Raw genomic sequence first — 17,979 nt, forward strand, 5'->3', positions numbered from 1 at the left:
TAATATATACAAGTGAATATTCATGTCGATTTAATATGATTAAAATTAAATGTTTATATTGTATATATTAATATATATATTGACTGCATATGAAGCCGTATTATGGAATATAATAATTGGCTATTATATAAGCCTTGATAACCCAGAGCTATATTAAATTATGCATATCATAATGTGTTTCTTTATTTTATGAAAATTTTATTTAGTAAAACTTATGATTTGTATCATATTTATTTTGATTTAAATCATGTTATCCAACTGAACTGTAATAATAGATGTTCATAAAATATAGATGCATGGAATATCGATCGAAAATCGACAACATAGTCTATAAAATATTATTATGCTTCTACATGTTTAGTAATACATAAAAAATCGCACTATATATATAATATTTTTAAATTTTAATTGTAGTTACTATTTTTTTATTTCCTTTATATTTGTATTAAAATTAATTATTATTAATATAAGTTGCTTTATACGCTTTAATTTATTAATCATAAGGTATAATAATAGATTAACCATTATTAATTTTTAAACTTCATAGTTTTTAAGTATATATAAATTGGAAATATATTATAAGAGTTAATTGAAAAAGTATAAGTATATTAATAAAGTTTAATATTATATTTTTTTCTAATAATCATAAATAATATGATAAACAGAATTAGAGTTATTATTATATATCTATATATATAATATAATAAAATACTCTACCAATAACTAATATAGAAATATTGTTATATTGTGAAACCTTCATATAATTAAATGTTAATATTATCGAAAAGACATAATAATACATTATATATTTGTTAATGATCCAATTTGGAATTTGTAGTTTTATATTATAAAAATCTGGATCAATGGAGAAAGTATTAAAGACTCAATCAACGTTAAATTTCCTTTTATTATTCCATATTATATTATAATTGTTTTACCATAGAACTCATAAAATATAGAATTTTTAATAAATGATTTTATTGTATATACATTGATAACTATAACAATATAATATATAAGATAAAAATGAACAATGTAGAGCATTTAAAGAATATTTATATAAATTTATACACTGAAAGAGAAAATATATCTTATCTCTCCCCTCTTAAAGTGCAATATAACAACCTAATCAAACATAGTTTTATATTATACTTTAAAATTTGTATCAATACTTATTTATGTGTTAATATTAAATATCTACTATGTATGATTTTAAAAACTATTTAAATTCAAAGAGTTATTTAAGCTTATAAATACGGCCTCAGTGCTAATTGGTGTTTTAAAGAATGGAAACGATGGGAAAATGTATTATAAAATTACACAATAAAGAATATTTATAAATTGAAGTATATAGGAATAAAAATAAAGTTATTGAAAATGTTAACTATAATTGGAATGGATATATATTAAATAAAAACAATATAAATTTAAGTATATGCAATTAAAAAAGGGGAAAATGCAATTTATTTTGAAAATACTATAACTTTAATAAAACATGGTATATAGTAATAGAAATAAGTATATATGTATTTAATGTATTTAAAAAAATAACTATTTATATACTTTAAGGATTGTAGTAATAATGGGTTTCTTAATTGTTTCGATTTTTTAGTATATTAGTTTTGGGGTACCGTTTATTAAACAAAAAATATGGCGTTTTTTATTTTCCATATGAAAGTATGTGTATAAGAGATGTATTTTTAACTCGTTACATTGTTGCTTTAATTTTTATAATAATGCTCATATGAGTGTTATTATGGATAACAACTAATGTAAAATTGTATATATACACATATGTTAAAACATGTATTAAACATCCCCAGAACACGATAATTTATCTAACTACCGTAAAGTTATTATATTGTTCCATATTATCTTTAAATTAATATTAAAAATGATAATAAAGTGTTTAACCATAGACAATTTTATGCTATGTTCAATTATTTGGTCATTTATTAAGCGTAAAAAATATAAAATAATATGATGTTACATAATCTACATATTATAAACAAAATAAAATTGCAATGGATAAAACCCTGGTATCTGCATTTTTTAATAAAATTTGCTTGTATTTGTTGATATTATATTGCCTATAAAATTCATTAAATTTTATTTTATAAGAATTTCATTAATATATATTTTTATTATATTTTTTTAAATGGTTTCTTAGTGTGAACAGTTTGATACATTAAGAAACTATTTACCCGATGACTTAGAAAACTATGAATCAGTCGATTTTAATCAAAATAAGGATATTAAGTATTACTGCTCTAATGGAGAATCAGAGGATACAAAATGTAAGACTGATCTCGATAAAATAAATGCTGGATGCTTATGGTTGTTTGAGCAATTGTTTGTGAAAAATGGAAAAAATATCAATATTGTTCAATACATTATCATATGGTTAAGTTATAAACTAAATAAAAAGAAGTATGAAGGAATCACAAATCTAAATGAGTTTTATACTAAATATATAGAAAATAATAGGCATTATACTGATTGTAAACAAGATGGTAAAGATTGTAGTAAGTCATTAAATGATAGTATAGGTTATAAAAATTATAAGGAAATCATAAATGTAAGAAAGGGATTGTTGAGTACTAATATTGAAAAGATTTCTAAAATTTATGATGCATTTAAATCATTATGTAACTTGTATAATGAAATTGGTGATGACAATAAAAATTGCAAGAATTATTTGTATGATGATAATGAATTTGTTAAAAAATATAATGAACTTAATAAAGATTCTGGTAGCACTAAAGATGACGCCTATTGTCAAGTATTGTCTACATTATCAAATGATTATAATAATTTAAAAATTTTTTGTGATAGTAATAACATTGATTGTAGCAATATTACATTTCTTACATCGACAAAAACAGAAGGAAATGGTGTGCAAAGTTCTGAAGAGAGTTCTGGACCGAGTTCTGAAGTTACATCATCAAGTTCGTTGATAACAAGCAAATTAATTCCAGTTTTATTGATACTTGGTGCAATACCAATTTTTTTGGGAATTGCTTATAAGGTAAATAATAAGGAATTAAAAAATAATTTTCATTATATATATGCAAACATTAAACAAATTATATGTTTTTTAAAATTTTATATTAGTATTCATTATTTGGATTTCGGAAAAGAGTTCAAAAACATTTAAGAGAAAAGCTAAAAAAATAAAGAAGAAAACTGATCATTAATATGTGATTCGAAGATTAATAATGATTAATATATTTTAAGAAACTGTCTATTTGAAAATAATTTTTTACCATAATTTTTGAACATAATTATTGGGTCTATAATAATAATTAAATAATATAACCAATAATATATAATGTTATATATATATATATATATATAGTTATAACATTTTTATACTGTTTTTGTATAATTTTTAAACAGTTTTTATGTTGTGGAACCCATATTCGGGTTAGGATTAAGTGTTACATTGCATTTAATTTTGAATATTTTTTTATAATTTGATAACATTTATTAGTTTAAAGAATTGTTTTAAATATATATAGGAAATAAGATATAATAATATGTATAAGATAAGTTGTAGTTTTTAATATTTATATTAAGTCTAAATATGTAAGAGAAAAAACAAGGGTGAAAATGACTATGAAAAGGAACGACTAAAGTAATATATTTTGACAAATTATAAGAATTGCATTTTGTGTTAATATAACTTATGGTAAATCCGATGAATTATTTACTTTTTGTATTTTATTGTTAATTTTGTGTTAATGGTTTATGGGCCAATCGGTCGAATATTGGAATAGATATAGAAAGATTATTCCAAAGTATTGATTTGATCCAAAAAGAAAACGTTGATTTAAATATTAACAATGCATAATATAAGAAACTGGGGGAGATGGAATGGAATTGGAAGAAAATAATTTATTATGATTTCCTTCCTCAGTAACACCTGAACCGAATGATAGATGGAGTGATGGAAAAATGAATTTGAATGGAATAAAAGTAAAAAGTGGTATTTGGAGAAAATATATATAAGTGAAATAAGTTACGTTAAAGGCATATTTGTTTTAATACACACTATTTTAGGGGTCAGTATAATATTTAAAAAATATATCCAGTGGAAAATATTATACATTTTTACATTAGTGTTTATGTTAGTATTTATAAGTTGGGGAAGAAGCGGAAGTAAGAAAAAAGGATGAAAAATATTATAAATTAAGTCAATAAGAAACTGGGATTATTAATATATACAAATATTCAGGTCGATCATGTACTATTTATTAATTTATTTTTTTTGTTTATAAAAGTAAGATTCTTTGGAATGATAAATTTAATTAATTTATATTTAAGTCAAATTAAAAAAATGTATAAATTTAAAGAATACTAAATAGACTGGATTTCAGTTATTAGTACAAATAATTATGGGTTTAATATGTGTGAGGAATATTGAGGTTGATTTAGCCTATTTTTATATGAGGAAATGTACTATATTTATAAAAATAAAGACAAAATGATGTTTAACTATTAAATATACTATAATATATGTTTAATGAATAGGATAAAATAAAGGATTTCTTATTAATTGTATTTGATTTTCTGATTTGATATATGCATTGTGATTTATAGGAGGTATACTTGGAAATATGAATATTTTACATTATTTGAATATAAAAAATATATTTGATGTTGTATATTCTGAGATATATTTATAAATAAAATGATTAGATATCAATCTATGAAAAAAAAAAAATTTACAAAAAAATGGGAAAATAAAGTGGAAAATATTATTAATATTTAAAATTGGAGAAATAATAAGAAAGCATTTAAATGTAAATAAGAATGATGTTTTGTTAATTATTTTTCATATTTCCATATATTGATTTACAATATATATGTATCTAATATGTTATTATTTTAATTGATATTTATTAGTTTCTCATATGTAAGGAATAATGGAAATATATAAGTTCATAAAATATTAGGACCATATCACTAAATATGCTAATGTATTATAAATTGTATTAAAAAATGATTTGTATAACAAATTTTCAAAAAATAAATTTTAGGGAAAATAGTTGTATATATATATATAATAAAAGTATAAAAAATGGTGTATTTTTTGAGAAAAAAATAACATAATAATATGTATATCGATAAATACTTTTAATGAATATAACGATGTTTATAACAACGGTTGCATAATTCTGTTGGAAATTGAAAAAATTAATAAATGAAATAAATTGGATAGTTTTTTTATAGATATATTTATTGATAAATTTAAGAAGAAAAAAGTAGTAAATATTACTATTTTGTGAATAAATATGAAGTTACCATCATTATTTCAAACTAATTTATTATTTCAATTATTTAATAAATAAAGATAAAAATGAGAGTGAATATTTTAAAATACGTTCTTTTTTCAATTGTTATTTGTTCTTTTGAATATTCCAAAAATGTAAGTTACAGATTATTTTCATTTATTATTAATATTTGATTATAGTTTTCGTACCTATTGTTTTACATTAAGCTTATATTATTGTTTGATGTATTGGTAAAACAGTTAAAGGAAAATTAAAATTAATTGGAAATATGTTAATAAATATTTTATTTCTTTGCAGGAAATATGGCATGAAAGGAATATAATAAAATTTAGAAGCAATAGAATATTAGGAGATGTAGAAAAGGAGTTCGATTTAAATGATTTTTATGAATCAACTTTTAGTCTTACAAAACAACTTAATGAGTACAATGATGATAACGAAGAAATTATACATATTCGAAATGCTATAAATTCATATATAAAGAATCATAAAGACAACAGTACATTACCCGATTTAAATAAGTTAGATAAAAGAACTAAAAAGTTAATTTATAAAATTCGAGAAGAATTAAAAGAAGTAAAAAAAGAGATTGATAATATGGGGGATAGTGGAATAACAACAAAAGTGATAGAAAATAAAAGAATAAGAAAAAAAGATGAAAATAATTATGTATCAGAAGGTGAAGACTATAACCAATTGAAAAACGAAGTAAATTTCTTGGAGAGAGAATATAGACAGCCCAATTTAAGTAGTGTTAATACTTATAAAAATAAACGAAAGATAAACGAATTGTACGAAGGATTAAAATTGAGGTCAATATTGTTGGTTTTTCTTTCTTTGGTGATATTAGTATCAGGAACCGTTCCTATCGCATTTACTGTTTTATGTTCCGTGGTTTCATTTGAAACATTTATTAGGTCTTGTCAATACATTAAATTAATCAAAAAAGTATATATAAAACCCAAAAAATCAAAAACATAAAAATAACCACTCTTTATTATTATGTTTTATTATACCTGTTTAAATGATTAAAAATAGTATATTTAATATTTTTTGGCATAAAAGTTACACTTTTTTATGTTCTATAGAATAATGAAATTTGATTTAATTATTTGTTTTATTATTATATATTTTTTAATTTAATATATAATCATGTTATATAATTAATTTGTCTTTGTTTAGTGTTTGTCAAAATCTCATTTGTCCATATTTTCATGCATATATATTATGTAATAATTTAAACGCACTTATTAATAAAATTATAAGCTATGCTGAGGTTTAAAGTTGCATTTTTGGAAACTCGTATTTTTGGTCAGGGTTATGTACTATAAGTTATAGTTTTGTACTATGTAATCTATGTTTTGGGTTAGGGCTATATTTTTATTAATTTGTTTATAATTTGATAATATTTATTACCTCGTATGCTTAATTTCGGGATGATGTCTAAATATGCAATCAAAAAAGGGGTATAAGCTAATATGAAAGGGACAATACCATAATTCCCATAAAGTATAATATATACAATTGAGTGTTCATGCCGATTTAATATGATTAAAATAAAATGTCTATATTGCATATATTAATATAGAAATTGTTATGTATGATTTCATATTATGCTATATCACAATTGGGTATTATATAAGTCTTGATAACCCAAAGCTATATTGAATTATCCACATCATAATATACAATTGATTTCTTTGTTTGGTGAACACATTTATTTAGTAAAACTTATTATTTGTGTCATTATTATTTTGATTTAAGTTGTATTTTAACAACCAAACTGTAATAATAGATATTTATAAAATACCGATCGAGAATCGACAATATATCATTATCTATATATATTATTATGCTTCTAAGATTTTTTGAAGTTTTAATTGTAGCTACTATTCTTTTGTATTAATAGAAGTTGTATTATATACGTTAATTTATTTATCATAAGGTATAATAATAGATTAATCACTATTAATTTTTAAGCTTTATAGTTTTGAGGTATAAATAAATTGGAAATATATTATATTTTAAAATAGTTAATATAATTGTATATAAGAATATTAATAAAATATAATGTTATAGTTCTAATAATTGTAAATAATATGATATATAGAATATCGCTGTTGTTCTAATATAGTAAAATATTATACCAATTACTAATATTGAAATATGTTAAATTTGGGAAACATATACAATTATATATTAATGCAAAGTACATGGAAAAAGTATGTAATAATTAATTTGAACTAATAGTATGTTTATTAGGTTATTATATATATAAAATTCACAAATATATTGTTATTTCTAAATAATATATGTTATAAAATACTTAATTTAAAAACTATGAAACAAGGATATTACTAATTGGTTTAAAGGATTCTTATTGAGTGCACTAATTGTTCCGTTGTACTATATAGTTACATAGCAGTAACAATAATAATAGTAATAACAATATATAAAGTATTAAATACAAAAAAATCATTAAATCCATTTGATACACTCCATGGGTATAAATTCATTATATATATTATTAAAGGTGTGATCAGATTAAATTGTATGTATACAATATAAAATGAAATATTATAACATTTATTTAAGTATGCTTTAATGTGATAACATTAGACTACCAGTACCAAGCAAAATAGTATTAATAATTATATACTTTTACATTATAGAACTAAATATAGTTTATTCTAAAATATAAAAGGAAACTATATATTTATAAAAGTAATAATTCTAAGTTATTTTTAATTTATACATGAATTAAAAACTTTAATGGTAGAAAATATAAGAAATAATTAAACTGTGTAGAATAGGTAAATCTTTATGGCTACATCCTTGTCTTAAAAAAGCATAAATCCCTTATCTCTCCCCTCAAACGGCAATATGCTAACCTAATACACATAGTTTTATATTATACTTTAAAATTTCCATCAATACTTATTTATGTGTTATATATTTAAAATTTACTAAGTATTATTTTAAAAACAACCTACATATAAAAACTTATTTAAGCTTATAAATACGGGTTCAGTGCTAATTGCCGCTTTAACGGTGGAAAAATATGGAAAACATTATAAAATTACTAAATAAAGAATACTTCTAAATTGGAATATGTAGGAATAAAAATAAAGTTATAGAACTGATTAAAATTAATTATGAATTTATATACATTCATTAAAAACAATATAAATTTATATAATTTGCATAGAAAATGGAGCATGTAGCTAAATTTGAAAATGCTATTATTTTAAAAAAAACTATAATATATATTATAAGAAACAAGTATATAAGTATTTAATATTTTTTTAAAAGTTATTATTTATATTCTTTTAAGGATTAAGTAATAATAGATTTATTAATTTTTTATATTTGTGTAGTATTTGAGTTTTATGACGTTGTTTGTGTTCTATATTAAATCATGTGTATAAGTATATATTTTTTAAATTCATTATAAAAGTATATCCATTTTTATAATAAAGTTATACCAAATGTTAGTAAGAATAGTATTTTTTTATAAAATGCATCATATATACATATGGCAAAAGTATATTAAGCAACTCTCCATTTAAGGCAATTTAGATAATTGTCATAAAATAAGTATAGCATGTTTAATGAAATATAATTGGTATGCAAAGAACTTAAATAGATACAACAAATATTTACATAATATATATAAATATTATTATCCCTCATAATCTCCAAATTATGGAAGGGTCAAGTTATAATATTGAGGATGTGGTATACAATTTTTTAAATAAAATATTCTCTTCGCATGCGTTTTGTATGTTGTATCGTCCATAAATTATATTAATTTCATTTGATTAGTATTTATATTAATACGTTTTTTTGTTTAATTCATAAAATATATTTGTAGTATAAAGAATTTGTTACGATCAGTAACTATTTTGAGGAGGAGAAGGGAAATGATGGAACAATAACTCTAAATTATAGAGATGAAATCAACAATTATTGTCATTACGAGAATACCTCAGTAAAAGGTAATTGTAATAATGAATATTTTAAAATGATTAGTTCTGGTGTTATTCATTTGATAAATAATTTAAAGGGTAAGAATGTTTTAGATTATGATAAACTTGCCGAATACGCTATTTTATGGTTAAGTTATAAACTAGATCAAAGTAAAAAAAATACATCCAAAAATTTAAGTGATTTTTATACTAATTATATAGAAAAAAATAAGTATTATAATAATAATATAATAAATGGTGATAATATGACTTATAAGGCAATTATAAATAGAAAAAAAGATTTGATGGATAATAATGAAATATCTAAATTTAATTCCCCATTTAATATATTATATTTTTTGTATTATGAAATTAGTGATGAACATCCGGATTGCAAACAAAATTTGGATTTAGCTAAAAATTTTGCTAAAGAATTTGAAAAACTTAATGAAGATTCTAATAATACAGTAGACAGTTCATATAATAAATTGTTATCTACATTATCAAATGATTATAAAAATTTAATAAAGAAATGCCCCGATTTTAAATCACTTTCAAAAATAAAACCTAAAAAAAATCCTGTAGAAGATCCTGGAAAAGTTTCTGGAACAGATTCTGGACAAATATCGGGGGAGACTTCTGAAGGTGTATCAAGTTCGTCGATAACAAGCAAATTAATTCCAGTTTTATTGATACTTGGTGCAATACCAATTTTTTTGGGAATTGCTTATAAGGTAAATAATAAGGAATTAAAACTATAATATTTAAATTATATTTTTGTGATTTCTTATATGCGTTTATCAAAAAATATATAATAATTTTCCCATTTTTACATTAGTATTCATTATTTGGATTTGATAAGCTATTTCAAAGACAATATATAAGAAAAAAATTAAAAAAAGTAAAGAAGAAAATGAAACTTAATATATGATTCGAAGAGTAGTGATTATTCCAGGAATAGTAATAATGATTAATATATTTTAAGAAATTGTCTATTTCGAAGTAATTTTGCATAATTTTTATATAGTTTTTATGTTGTGGTACCCATATTCGGGTTAGGGCTAAGTATTACATTGCATTTAATTTTTTATAACTTAAATACTAATTAAATATATGACCATTCACATATGTTTAATCACGTGTTAAAGCCTAAATATGCAACCAAAAAAGGGGTACTACCATTAATATGAAAAGAGTCACATAATTTTTTTTCATAACTTATAATATATATAATTGAGTGTTCATATCGATTTAATATGATTAAAAAAATGTCTATATTGCATATATTAATTCATATTATGATATATCATAATTTCCTATTTAAAAGTTAATATGTGGATTTATTGAATTATGCATGTCATAATATATTTCTTTATTTGATGAAACATTTTATTTAGTAAACTTATTATTTGTATCATATTTGTTTTGATTCAAATCGTATTTTTATAAACGAACAGTATAATAATTTTATATATCGGAGTATAATTATAATTTGATTCATTTGGAACGGTTTCCTACATTATAATATACCTTCAGGTTAATGTGTATATTTATATTGTTAATTAAACATTTACCAATATATAATAGATAGTCATAAAATATAGATTCATAAAATATCGATCGAGGTTCGACAAAACAACGATATCTATAAAAGATTTTTTATGTATTTAACATTTTTAGTAATACAATAAAAATATACATATCAATAACTATATTATATATATATAGACATACTATCCTTTTAACTTTCGATTATATATAGTTTCATTTTATGCTAATGTTTTAAATTCAAATTATAGAAATCGTTCTATATACATTAATTTATTTACTATAAAGGTATAATATTATATTAGTCACTAACAATTTTAAACTTTATAGTTTTGAGGCACAAATAAATTATTTTTTAAATAGTTAAAAGAAAAAATATAAATATATTAATAAAATTTAATATTATAGTTTGTTATACTTATAAACATTTTGGTATATAAAATTAACGTTATTGTTATAATATATATATAATATTGTATAAATGACTAAAACTGAAATATGTTAAAATTGTGAAAAATATACAATTACATATTAATGAAAAGTATATATAAAAAGTATGTAATAATTAATTTAATTTGAACTAATAATATTTTTATTAGGTTATTATATATATAAAATTCACAAATATATAATTAAATATATTGCCATTACGAAGTAATATGTTCTAGAATGTTTGATTTAAAAACGATGAAACAAGGAAAAATAATAATTGGATTAAAGTACTCTTCTTGAGTGAATTAATTATTTCGTTGTACTATACAGTGATATAGCATTAACAATAATAATAGTAATAACAATAGATAAAGTATTAAATACGGAAAAATCATTAAATCCATTTAATTTGAATAAGTTGATATATATTAATTATATATATTATTAAAGGTATGATAAAATTAAAATTGTATGCACAAAACATCAAATGAAATAATACAATTCCGACTTAGTATTTTGTTAATGTGCTAATATTAGAATTAACAATACCAAGAAAAATAATATTAATAATTTTATAGTTTTTCATCATAGAAGTAAATATAGTTTATTATAAAACATGCAGTAAAATATTATTTATTAAAATATAAAAGCAAACTATATATTTAGAAAATAATTCTAAGCTATTTTTAATGAATAATTTTAATATATATACATAATTTAAAGTTTTAATGTTAAAAGGATATAAGACATAATTAGGTATATAGAATAGGTAAATCTTATATGGCTACATAATTGTCTTAAAAAAGCATACTTCCCTTATCTCTCCTATCTAAAATGTAAATATACCAACCTAAATACACATAATTTTCTATTATACTTTAAAATTTGCATCAATAGTTATTTATGTGTTAATATTTACTAAGTATCATTTTAAAAACAATATGCATTAAAAGTCTTATTTAAGCATATAAATACGGTTACAGTGTTAATTGTCGTTTTAAACCGTGAGAAAGATGTGCAAAATATATTATAAAATTATCTAATAAGGTATATTTCTAAATTTAATTATATAGGAATAAAACTAAAGTTATTGAAAATGTTAAATATAATTGGAATTGATATATATTAAATAAAAATAATATTAAAATTATGTATATGCAATTAAAAAAGGGAACAGTGCAACTTAATTCGAAAATAATATAATTTTAGAAAAAACTATATTATATATTATAAGAAACAAGTATATAAAAATTTAATATATTTAAAAAAATGATTATTTATACACTTTTAAGGATTATAGCAATAATATAACTTTTTATTTTTTAGATATATAAAATATTTAAGTTTTAGAAGAACAATCATTAAAACATAAAATATAAATATATACCTTTTCTACGTTCAAACATACTTAAATTATTTATAAAAGTATATATATTTTTATAATAAAGTTATACCATATTTTATTAATAATAGTCATTTTTTTTATAAAATGCAGTATATATGCATTTGATTAAAATTGTATTAATCAATCTTATATTTAAGGTAGTTTAGCTAATTATCATAAACAGAAATAGAACATTTCTTTAGTAATAATATTATTTTATTATTCTATATTAATTTAATTATTGAAAAACTTATAGTATATTTAACTACAGACAGCTGTTATATATAGGGTTAAAGTATTTGCGTCACATATTGGGGAGCAACGTATATAAAACAGCATGATTTTACTCAACTTACAAATCTAAAATGAAATCTCATCACAATGGATAAAGACGTGGTATATGCATTTTTTAATAATAATAATTTCCTTTATATTTTATGATATTGTATTATACATATCATTAAACTTTATTTTAATAAAATTTGTAATAATTCGCGTTTTTATTAATTGTTTTTAAATGCTTTCTTAGTGTAAAAATTTCTATGCTATAAATAACTCGATTCCCCATAAATTGGACAATAAAGGGAACTATCAATTTATTTTGAATCAAAACATTTTAAATGCGTATTGTACTAGTAACAAATGCAGTAGTAATCACGAAAAAATTAATGCTGGATGTTTATATTTGTTTGATGCATTTTTTGAGAATTCTTCTGTGTTTGAGTCTGTTGCAAAAGGTAACATAAATGTTTTTGAATACATTATGATATGGTTAAGTGAAATGTTAAACCAAATCGAAACTAAAGAAAATGAAAGTCTACAATTTTTATATAGTATATATATAAATAATGATAATTATAAAAAGTCTATAGCGAGTTTTACTAAGTATAAAGATTATAAGGAACTTATAGATAAAACCAATATGATGAAAATGAATATTAAAGATATATCTAAATTATATGATGCATTTATTACATTATGTATGATGCATTATGAATTTGATGATAAAAGTCCAAATTGCAAGAAATATTTGGAAGGAGCTAAAAAATTTGTTGGGCAATATAAAAAACTTAAGGGAGATTCTAGTATTACTGATAAGAGTTCATATGATCAACTATTGTCTACTTTATTAAATGATTATAATAATTTTATAAATAAATGTAATAGTGTTAATTGTACAAATCTTCCATCCCTTCAATCGATAGAAAAAGCAGAAAATTATATACTAAGTTCTAAACAAAGTTCTGAAGATGCATCATCAAGTTCGTCGACAGCAAACAAGTTATTTATAGTTTTATCGATATTTGGTGCAATAGCAATTTTTTTAGGAATCTCTTATAAGGTAAATAATAAAGAATTAAAAAATATAGCGTTTTTAAATATTATTTTCATTAAATATATCCAAACGTTAACAAAAAAATCATACGTTTATTAACATTTTATATTAGTATTCGTTATTTGGATTTCGGAAAAGAGCTCAAAAACAATATTTAAGAGAAAAGCTAAAAAATATAAAGAAGAGAATGAATCATTAATATATGATTCGAAGAGAGTGACAATTTAGGAATAATGATAATGATTTATATATTTAAGAAACTTCCTATTTGGAAGTAATTTTTGCATAATTTTATATAGTTTTTATGTTGTGAATTAGGGTTAAGTATTATATTGTATTTAATTTGAATAATTTTATAATATTTATTAATTTAAGGAATCGTTTTAAAGGTTTAGGGTTATATTGAATTATATATATCATAAAATGGTCATGTTATGAATATTTTATTTAACGAAACTGCTTATTTTCATTCTACATTTATGTTATATTTTATTTTTTCTATGAATGTATATGAAATAGTTTTTTAAAGCAAAAATGTTTTAGTTGGTTTATTATAATGTTCACAGATATGTGTATAAAATATATTGGTATTATATGGTTTAAATAACAATATAAAAAAATATCACACATAATGTAACATTTATATTGAATCATCTGATCACTTCATTAATTTCATTACTATAAATAATATTAAAATCAAATATCACTTACAAGTAAAGAATCGTTTAAATATATGGGATATTCCCCCAAATTTTAGCATATAGATGATGTCCATGTTTGTAAACAAAAAAGGGTGATAAGTATTAAATGAAAGATCTTCATAAGTTATAACAGTTTTATTTGTATTATTCAAAAAATTAATACATATAAATGTATTATAATATTAAAAGACATAAACAAATAACAGACAAAAACAAAACAATCATAAAACACAAAAATATGTTATGATGGTAATTTAAATAAATACCATTCATGAAAATAAATCGTTTTATTAACATAAATCTTCTAATATCATGGTGGTGAAAAATATATGTTTATTTATGAGGGAAAAAGTAATCTAAAGGTTTTCCAATAATACATTTTTGTTAAATGGAACCATGTTCATCATTCTAAGAAAAAAAACACAAATGGATAATTATATAAAATGTTTAAATTTATTAATAACAATATATTTTTTAAAAATTGTTGAAATAAATTATTAAAATATGTATACCGTTTACAGAGTCGACACATGTGATATAAGTATGTTTGTTTCTTTTTTCAATAATGTATCCACTTAAGTTAACAAACATTTTTTTTAATTTTCCATTTCTAATATCATCTTCAGAATCAACTTCAGCTTGGAATAAATTTGCACTTTCTACTATTTTATTTTCAAAATATTTTTTATTTTTACGGTTGTAATCAATTATATTTGCTGAAGACATGACAATCATAGTTTTGTTTGGTGATATCTACAAAATTAATAAAAGTGTATTTGAATAATACGAAAAATATGATTTATAATGAAATAGAAGAAGAAAGCTTTGCTTACTTTATATTTTGCAGCTATAGCATAAAAATATTTCTCACGAGACCATGGCCATTTTTTCCAACGTTGTTGTATCATTACTAAATTTGGAGTGTACATACGGACAATTTTTTCTAAAAAACATATTATAAAATTTCATAGATATAATTAAAATATGATGAGTTTGAAGATATGGGAAAGAATAAATAGTAACAATAATATGTTAATTTGGGTAATTATTTATGTTTTGTATACTTTTAACAGAGAATTTATTTAATAATAAGTTAGTATCTGGATCCCATAACTGGTTTACTAGTTCATTATACTAATGGAAGGAAAGAGAAATATATGTATATAAATAATAATCATTTTTTAATTTCAATTTGGTTTATAACTTTTGATGTTGTTCGTTAATTGATACCTGATTCGGATCATAAATTGTATAATGAATTTTTTCAACAATTGTATGACCTCGATGCTTTTTTTTATAAAAAATTATATTCCGATAAGGATTTGCACAACACCTTTTATAACCATCTTTACTTGTAGCATGATGTTCTAATTGTTTTAAAGCGTCATTCATAAATCTGCACGCATTTCTAGTTTCTTCGGGATCGGTATATAATAGGTGCTTGTTTTTTTGATATATTTCTTCTGTATTATCATTGCTAAAAATGAACATATTTTTAATGTGTACACAAGTAAAGTTATTGTATTTATAACATTGTTGCAAAGACGTACACATTTAATATTTTCATAATGAAATATGTAATATATATTATATATATTGTTGTATTTTCTTACACAGGATAATATTTTTTTGAATTGAATATTGTAAATTTTTTTGATTTGAATATTGTAAATTTTTTTGATTTGTATTTTGTATATGTTTTTGGAGAAAGCTCCGTTGCAAGGGTTTTATTATTTACACATAGGGAGATGGTTAAAAGAAAAAAAACAATTTGAATATAAAACTTATTCATTTTTGAAGTTTACAAACAAAATATATATTAGTATTTTTTTAATTAAAAATTAACAACTCGTAAATCTGTACAAGTATAATTAAAATTGAAACTAATCATTTTTTCCAATAAAGTATAAAAAACAAATATTTATTTTAAAAAATACAAATTATTATTTAAACAACAAATTTGGGTACTTTTATCAGATTGATAAGTTTAATATATTTTTTATTTAAATAATTCAACCACAAAACAACATTAATAACAGAATCTTTCATAAATAATGAATATCAAAAATGTAATGATCCACAATATCATAATATCTAAAAATAAATAACTTTAATTATATAAGTGATATTTTTAATATATAGCATTATTAATAAACAAATTTTATAATTGATCAAACTCAATTTAAAATTTATAGAACAGTTCATTACGTATGGAAATACATATACTTACATTAATAAATAAAAGATCATAGTACTATAAATATTATATTAAACAATTAATTTAATATGAAAAATCCCGTTAATTCTATATATTACTAATACTACTATAACAACATTTTTCACCTCATCATAATAGTAGTATGATAAAATTTATATTATGAGAATCAAACAATTTGTGATTTTTTTATTACTTTTAATACAAATTTTACTAAACATTTTTCTAGAAAAATTGTTAATTTTATAAAAATTATTTATTGGTAGCAATATTGATGGCTATATTTTTTGTAAATGAATACAAATTATAATTTTCCTTTTAATAACAAAACATAGTATTATAAAGTTAAAAAAGATACAATAAAATATGAAGTAAAATATGAAATAAAATAATGAAGCATAAAGTTGTAAAGTCAAGAAATGTATATATATACATAAAATTAATTTTTTTTTTAATTATAATATTCTTGATGTCGAGGTGTTCATGTATTATGGATCAAGGTTATGTTTATGGTTCTGGGATATTGTAATTACATTTTTTATAATTAAATATATTTATGATTAAATTTGTATAATTAAATATATTTATGATTGTGTATGATAATCTGGAGATGATGTGTAAATATAGAAGGAAAAAAGGAGTAGTGTGATTAATATGAAATAGGTGATAATAATTTTTTGATAAAGTATAATATATATATTTAAAATGATTAAAATAATATATTAGATATATAAATATTGGTTATATATGATAATTGTCTATTATATAAAACTTGTTAATCAGGGGTTATATTGAATTATGGAGATTATAATATACAATGCATTTGTTTGTTTGATGAAAGATTTTATTTAGTAAAAGTTATTATTTTGAATATTGCTGTGAATTATATGGGCATATTGTTATTGTTAATTAAGGAGGGGATATATAATAGATAGTGATAAAGTATAGGTTAATATATATCAACAATATAACGTTGTCTATAGATATTAGTATGCTTCTAACATTTTTGAAGTTTTAATTGTAGTTACTATTCTCTTCTTGTATTAATAGAAGTTTATTTGTACGCTTTAATTTATTTTCATAAAGGTATAATAGTAG

General features: G+C 20.5%; 5 protein-coding genes across 5 annotated transcripts; 4 read left to right on the forward strand and 1 right to left on the reverse strand.

The window, feature by feature from the left end:
- Positions 1 to 2,024: 2,024 nt before the first annotated feature.
- PY17X_1050101 (PIR protein) lies at positions 2,025 to 3,177 on the forward strand (the record flags this gene model as incomplete). The annotated part of the gene is made up of 3 exons (XM_022957220.2): positions 2,025 to 2,039; positions 2,171 to 3,028; positions 3,115 to 3,177. 3 exons carry the CDS (start codon positions 2,025 to 2,027, stop codon positions 3,175 to 3,177), a joined length of 936 nt encoding a protein of 311 aa, XP_022811074.2.
- A 2,185-nt stretch (positions 3,178 to 5,362) lies between these two features.
- Positions 5,363 to 6,278, forward strand: PY17X_1050201 (fam-b protein; the record flags this gene model as incomplete). The annotated part of the gene is made up of 2 exons (XM_725514.3): positions 5,363 to 5,431; positions 5,595 to 6,278. 2 exons carry the CDS (start codon positions 5,363 to 5,365, stop codon positions 6,276 to 6,278), a joined length of 753 nt encoding a protein of 250 aa, XP_730607.3.
- Positions 6,279 to 9,002: 2,724 nt separating this feature from the next.
- On the forward strand, positions 9,003 to 10,196 carry PY17X_1050301 (PIR protein; the record flags this gene model as incomplete). Its single annotated transcript, XM_034637582.1, has 3 exons — positions 9,003 to 9,035; positions 9,172 to 9,999; positions 10,104 to 10,196. 3 exons carry the CDS (start codon positions 9,003 to 9,005, stop codon positions 10,194 to 10,196), a joined length of 954 nt encoding a protein of 317 aa, XP_034493531.1.
- A 2,814-nt stretch (positions 10,197 to 13,010) lies between these two features.
- PY17X_1050401 (PIR protein) lies at positions 13,011 to 14,164 on the forward strand (the record flags this gene model as incomplete). Its single annotated transcript, XM_034637583.1, has 3 exons — positions 13,011 to 13,025; positions 13,159 to 13,971; positions 14,078 to 14,164. 3 exons carry the CDS (start codon positions 13,011 to 13,013, stop codon positions 14,162 to 14,164), a joined length of 915 nt encoding a protein of 304 aa, XP_034493532.1.
- Positions 14,165 to 15,050: 886 nt separating this feature from the next.
- On the reverse strand, positions 15,051 to 16,458 carry PY17X_1050501 (fam-a protein; the record flags this gene model as incomplete). The annotated part of the gene is made up of 6 exons (XM_022955443.1): positions 15,051 to 15,074; positions 15,186 to 15,419; positions 15,500 to 15,609; positions 15,731 to 15,800; positions 15,897 to 16,143; positions 16,280 to 16,458. The coding sequence occupies 6 exons, from the start codon at positions 16,456 to 16,458 to the stop codon at positions 15,051 to 15,053; spliced, it is 864 nt and encodes a 287-aa protein (XP_022810675.1).
- Between the last annotated feature and the right edge of the window lie 1,521 nt (positions 16,459 to 17,979).

The sequence above is a fragment of the Plasmodium yoelii genome (assembly GCF_900002385.2).
Source record: "Plasmodium yoelii strain 17X genome assembly, chromosome: 10".
NCBI lineage: Eukaryota > Apicomplexa > Aconoidasida > Haemosporida > Plasmodiidae > Plasmodium > Plasmodium yoelii.